At 33.3% G+C, this 7126-nt stretch overlaps 1 protein-coding gene across 5 annotated transcripts in view; it reads left to right on the top strand.

Moving 5' to 3' along the window:
* Positions 1 to 7126, top strand: part of LOC106881150 (pre-mRNA-processing factor 40 homolog A) — a 123166-nt gene that overhangs the window by 22424 nt on the left and 93616 nt on the right. The window contains exon 1 of one of the 5 annotated variants that reach the window (XR_008264720.1): positions 1416 to 1807. The exons of 1 other annotated variant lie outside the window; for it this stretch is intronic. Coding sequence is in view for 3 of the 4 variants with exons in the window: in XM_052969965.1 (XP_052825925.1) it covers positions 1802 to 1807 (6 nt within the window). In the remaining variant the exon portion in view is untranslated. Of the gene's footprint in view, positions 1 to 1415; positions 1808 to 7126 lie in introns of those variants that run through there. 3 more of the 5 variants (XM_052969965.1, XM_014931438.2, XM_014931445.2) reach the window with 3 other exon arrangements.

The raw sequence follows: 7126 nt of genomic DNA, 5'->3' as shown, positions 1-7126 counted from the left end.
CCAACAGAATTTTATTTTATATTATCGTGCGTTCCGCACTGGCAAGGGAGCCCTGTAGTAACGCTGTGCGCATGCGTAGTCTCACGCATGCGTGGAATTCAACAACCAAGCTTTCCCGCTTCATTCTGTCTCTTTCTTGCTGGCCAGCGATTGAGCAAGGACGTGTTTAGCTGTCTCTCTCCATCTTTCGAACTTCCGCTCGACAGCTCGCTTACATCTACATACCAACAACCATGCTCACACACACAGAAGCTGTAACAACAAACAAGAGCTAAAGATGTATATATATTCCACCTTAAATAAATGTTGTTTGTGTTGATAGTCTGGAGTTCAGCGTTCCGTTAATTCTTAATATTATATAGGAAAGTCAGGTATACATCTAATGATGTCTAACCATCTTTCCTATAAATGAATATCCACATTAGGGCATTTGAATCACGCTATACTGTAACAAACAATCTTCACACAATATGCTTGGCTGGAGGGATTGGTTTGGCTAGGCAGAGTATAAGTGTATGTTTGCTGTGAAAATTTTTTTTACAATTCCATATCCCACTAAAAAGAAAAAAAAAATGGATCCCATGCCCTACCACAATTTTCCCAGGTTCCACGTTAGGAATCACTGATCTAATGAAAATTAATTATAGTTAAGTTCTGTAACGCCAAGAAGCCTAATTAGAGTAAGAGAAATCTGGAAATGAATTAACATATTATTGTTAAAGAGTTGACAAAAGCAAATTCTGAGACCCAGTACGGTAATGTTGTAACTGTCAATCGTAAGAAATGACTATAATGAAAGGGTAACTAGGAGAAAACCATTCCACTGAGAAATGCAGCAAATCTATTTTTCTGCTAATGTTACACCTATTCTTCATAAACATTGTCACAGTAGAAAAAGAAACAAAAACAATCCATTGTAAAATATGAGAAATCACTTATTACTAATGTTAACTTAACAGAACACAAACAAATATATGTTGAAAGGGAGGGAGCCGTTTAACTTCTTTAAACTAGCATACTTATGGTGAAATATGTCGGGAACCTCTTTATTTCACAATAGCAGGGTTTACTTGCGCTTGGTGTTTTACATCTAAAATATAACATAATGTAATATAAAGCTGAAGCAAATTAACACCAAATATACACTGCGTGTTTTTATTGGCTAAACTGGCAACATTACCGTCCCCAAATACAACAATTAACGTATTATATTCTTTTCATATTCTCACAAAACTTGCTTTGTTTTTGAATATGTTGTCAAGTAGAAGTAATGGATGAACCTATTCTACAAAAGAAAGCGCTATATCCTGTTAATTGTTTTACCGAACTGAGAATGATTGAAAACATAGCTAATTACGCCGGTATTTTACCCATTTTTAATACCCGAGTCGTTCTTAACACTGCATATTTCTTATGTGAACACCGTACACCGAGACGTAAACTTCCGGGGAAGTCAAGGCGGCAACTCGTTTTAAAGCTCATGCGAAGCTAATTCGTTTGACTAACACTTTTATGACATTGGACATTACAACTCTCTTTCTAATACATATTTTTTTTTAATTGAAAAGGTAAATAATAAACAACATACAACCATCTACACAGAGAAATCTATAACTATCTTTAAAATATAAACTAAACAATTACGTAAAATACACATCGGGTTTCACAAAAAAAAAAAAAAGGAATTAATGAATCTCATTCTGTGTGTTTGGAAATGTAAGAAGAGTTCTTATCATATCCGGTGTTACGGTTGTCTCCCCCTGATTCACTAGCTGGCGCTAGATTTGTAGTCGTCCCCATAATGGCGGTAAGTTATACGAGTTACTTCCTTTTTTTGTAGTCATTTATATCTATCTATCTATCGTATATATATAAAAAAATATATATAATATCGAACCATTTTGAATGTTTGAATTTCTCTTACGTAATGATGTATTGTTTAAAAACCCTCCTTTTCTAAGCCTTAAACAATACAAGTTATTAATATCACTTGCGAGAAATGTGGCTGTTTTTGCTTGTTTGTTTGATCCTTTATAACACCCGGTGTTTCCGTCTCTCCCTCCTTCGTCCTCTCTCTTGGCGTCAATGTTCGTTAAGATTATGAAAGCAGGCTTTACTTGGAAGAAACTGTATTAGCTCTTTTGTCTTCCTACATTTATATGTTACTATTATGGATATTTCTCTATTTCTTTCTCAATGTCGTTGAAGCCAAATGTTTTATTACTTTGTGAAGCAAACACACACACACACACACACAAAAAAAAACAACACATTTACATAAATATTTCATCGATTAACTATTTGTCTTTTTTAATATATATATATATATTTCTATTAACATAGACACCTACGAAAAATACACGTAAAAAAAAAATTATATTTCTAGTGGTTCTTGCAATATTAATAATAAATAATAAGCTTTAAATATTTTACGACATTGTTTATATATCGTACATATATACTTAGGCCATAAGATGTTCAAAATTGAAGAAAACTCTGAAAAAATGTTGTAGTTGAAGCTTGTCGGAAATCGGTGAATTATATGCCCTCTTTATACCGACCGGTGTGTTTTTCCTGGGTAAAGTCGTTTCTTATCGCAGGTGTTGAATACACTGTTCAATATATATATATATGGGAGACTTTGTACAAATAGCGGATTTGTTTCATTTTAGACAATTTTTTAAAAATGAAACAAATGAAGTTATTTGTAGTTTTCGTTTTTAAATATATATGAATGTATATGTATAGAGTGCGTTTGTGTCAGTATGTTCTGCTGTCACGAATTTATACAACAATTGTGTCGGTTTTTCTCCGATCTTGTGCAATGTAGCACGTGTCTCCTAAGTGTTTTTTTTAAATAGCTTTTGAGCCAGACTTCATAACCATTTTCGAATAGGCGGGCTGTATGTTTAAAATAAAAAGAAATCTAAATTTAATTATCTAGAAATCACGAATACAAAATAAGCCGGTTAATTACAGCCCCTAAAAAAAAAAAGAATACTATAGAAACACTAACACAAAACCGAAAAAGCTATTTGAAAAGTGCTTATCTTAATGATTGTATTCATATATATATATATAAAATATTATTTGAACATGTATGATTTTTTTGTTTGATCATTGATCAAGTTTAACAAAGTATTTTCATACACCCATTCGAATTACTTGTCCAGTCAGCTCGATGACATTTCTCTGTTCGGTTGTGCTGTAAACTGCACTGATCAATCTTTGCTCTTTCTCTTTTGTCTATTTTCAAATTTCATTCAGGACAATAAATGTTTCAATCAATAATAACATTAATTAGTAAGTTCGAATTTTGATTTAGCAATTTTTTTTTTATTATATAGACAACTTCTAAAATATAAGCAATCAATGACAACAGATTATTTAGAATTAAAAAAAAAAAAAAATTTAATTGTCCACTGAAAACATTTCAAACCTTTAAGTACCCGTTCCTCTCATAATTTGAAGCTAAGTCAGTTCCTTTTTTTTTTTTTTTTTTTTTTTTTTTTTTTTTTTCATTGCAATTTTATTATTTTTCATGTATATCTATTGGGTTTAACCGCATTTCTGTAACCATGCTGCTTGTAGATATCGGTTTAACGCCCGCTAATTTTAGTGCAGGCTTAAGTGATCTGCAACTTATTTTTTTCTGCTGCTATAGATCTTTTGGGCTGCCCCACTCTTTTCCCGTGTCATGCCACAAATGCATACCCCCGCCAATATTTCATTGAGTGTCACTTTCCATTATGAAAGCAGACCATGACAATTCGTTTCGTTTTCACGAGGCTCTGTTTCCAGTAAACAACTTAATATAACTTTTAAGAATGGCCAAGTTCATGGTTTGTTTTATGTCAGCCCTGATGGCACGGACGTATGGTGAAAAGATGTTTCAGCTGTGAACACAACCGTTCTTTTGAGTATCAAGGTACATTGTCTACTCTGGTAGGGTTAGATTTAAAAGACGTTTGTTTGCCTTTTGTAGCGTAACAAGTCGAATGACAACGTAGAGGCGCCCTAGTTGGATTGTGGGCAGAGTGTTGCTTAACCGCTGGTCAGTTCTAAACGAACAAGTACACCTATAACTATCCTGCTTCCTCTGGCATTGTATATCATTGTAAATTTAGGACTGCATTATCCAATGCGTCCCTTCGCTTTCAAGATTGTAGGGTGTAATTCTGAGCGGGATTCATCTGCTTCTTTTAGACGTTCGAGCGACCACATGGATGCTGTTTATATTTATTGAGCTTCATGCATAAGAAGTCTTCTTTTTTTCCTTCACATTTTTGTCAGCTTCAAACGCTTGTATTTCAGTGGGAAACATGCGTTTACATTACTCTTGAAATCTAAATGTATAGGGAATCTTAGTAACCAGGAACATTAAGATGATAATTTGTATTAGAATCCTTCAGGAAATCTATTGTAGTGTCATTCTCATTCTTTTGTGAAAGTTGCTTTTTGTGGTATTGATGACAGTGAAGCAATATACTATTGTAGATTCCCAGTTTACTATTTTGCTAGTGTAGATCCCCAAAAATCTTATAGGACCCTGGTTGAGAATCACTCATGCATTTTGGGAAACTTTTCTTTTCTGTTCCCTTTTCTTGTATTTTAACCCCTCCTTATTATAACTGTACTCATTTGAAGGGGATCTTAGTCTTGTGAGTTGCATGGTAACCTCACCTGTCAGTGCCACAAAAAAAGAAAAGAATACTCAGTATGTGCCGTAAAGCAGATATTGAAGCATGATGCAATCCTTGGGCTTGTTGGATCCCGTCAAACTATTCAGTCCATGCTAGTTTGGAGGATGGATGTTAAATGTTGATACATTTGTAACCTCCTTATCAAGGCATTGCATGATTGTTCTAGACAAGTGTTACTGTCACTTGAGTAGATCATTTTCCAATCTTCTATGGAAACATGTCCAATCATGGGGAAATATTACCTTGCTTAGAAACAAATTAGCGGTGGCAACAAGAAGTGTTTTCAACCATAGAAAATCTACCTCAGTGAATTCTGTCTGAAGATAAATTAGGTAAAATGAAAGCATGGAAAAGTGGATGTTAAAATGGTGATGATGTTCTGACTTGTCATTAAGGCATGAAGAATCATGAAATATGAAATAAGACCTTAACCCTTTTGCATTCAGATTACTCTATCACATGTAATGCTTATTTCTTCACATTGTCTTGAATTAATCATGCATTGTCACAAAGCTTTGATTTTCAATGATGTGTTTTAGTTCTAGAATGACATTGTAGAGTAGCTGTAAGAGGCTGGATCAGGCTAATTTGAACATAAAACAAGTAGACTATTTTGACTGGATATGATCGGTTTAAATGCTAAAGGGTAAAGTTTAATAGATGCTTTTGTAATGTGAAGGTGTGTAACTTACTGATTAAAGTATTTGGCCCATGATCATGTGGTTTGGGGTTTGAGTGCTAGAAAAGGCACTTCATTTCTCATTGCTCCAGCTTGGCTGGAAATGATTACCAGCAGAGTGCTAGTGCAGTCCTTTCTCCTCCCAGCTATCACATCCTTACTGTTGCATTGGATCCAGAGTAGGAGGTTTGAGAGGGTGTCTGTGTCTTCTTGAAACTACATAGCCACATAATACAGTTGGTGAATACATGTTTCATGCTATCAAATCATACTCATGAGTGACAGTTACTATTATTATGAGATAGCATGAGGAAAGTCATTACCATAAGTTAGTATTTTGAAAATATAAGGCGGCACAGTCTTAAATGGTTAAGTGGCAGGAGATGAAGAGGGACAAGTGGGGATGGTGTTACTATTATATTTTGTATTTTATTACATCATAAGCTAAATCTTTATTGTAAACTTCAGAAATTATTGCTTCATTTTCTCCAGTTAATTTTTACCATTTATTTCTGAAAAACTAAACATTGCATATAAATTTCATTTCTACCTGATTGATAGTCTCTCCAAAGAGAGCAAATAGATACAGTGTATTAAAATACACTGTATCTATTTGCTCTTTTTAGTTTTTGTTTCTGTCCTGCCTGATCTTATTTGTGTGGCCCAATCCTTTAGCATTCAGATTACTTTGTCAAATGTCATGCTCATTTATTCACATTCTTTTGAATTAATCTTGTAGCTTTGAAATTTTGAAGTTACGAGTGTTTATTTTTAGAATGACATTGCAGGGTTTGTGTTAGAGGCTGGATCTGGCCAGTCTGAAGATAAATTAGGTAGAATATATGGGCTGGATATAGCCAGTTTAAATGTTAAAGGGTTAAAGATGTTAAGCATCAGTTCCTTTAGTATCATATTTGTAGCAACATAGTGTGTTTTTTAGTAGTCACTTCTAAAACAGTAGCACAAGGTATTTGAAAGGATCTCCAGTTTTAATGAATTTTAGAGCAGTTTTTATGAATACATTGTCTCTCTCTTGAATATGATTTAACTTGCAAATCATCCTTATAGACTTAACTCTGTCAATGCAACTGGCAATTGTATCTAGAAAGCATTTGAAACATTGTACAGGAGTGTAATTTCCTTTTCTATATGCTGGGTATACTAGTTGAGCTGTTTGATAAAGTATTGGGAACTATTGATTGTATTTTCAGTTTTAATTTAGTGTGGCTCTTACTTTCTTGAAGTATAAGGTTTTTCTCGATAACAGGGAGAGTGAAATATTAGGTTGGCAACTAAGTTCTCACTGTTTTTTTAAATTTAAATTTTTTAAAAGGTTTAACCCTTTCATTACCATATTTCTAACCAAAATACACCCCTTATGTGTTTCAATTAATTTCTAACATAATCATAAATTTAGTCTGGTTTCATTAAACAACTCAGACATTTTTATTTATCAACATATCAATGTGATGTTTGGAAGATAATTTAACGAAAGGTTCTCAACCAATTCTATACCATAATTTTTGTCACAAAGTGACTCTAATTACAGGTGAATTCAACAAAATATAAAATTATTTAAATTTTTGTTCAAACATCGCTATAGAAAATGAGTTATTAGCTAATATTCAATTGGGTATACAACAAAATTTTACTACAGAAGAGTTGTGCACATTACTGGATTCATCAGGTGAATTTAAAAACACAACAGGAACAAATTTGGAAAAAAATCTCACAAAATTAAAAT

Source organism: Octopus bimaculoides, chromosome 1 (genome assembly GCF_001194135.2).
Source record: "Octopus bimaculoides isolate UCB-OBI-ISO-001 chromosome 1, ASM119413v2, whole genome shotgun sequence".
NCBI lineage: Eukaryota > Metazoa > Mollusca > Cephalopoda > Octopoda > Octopodidae > Octopus > Octopus bimaculoides.
Note: the sequence above shows the minus strand (reverse complement) of the source record. Positions and strands in the feature narration are given on the sequence as shown.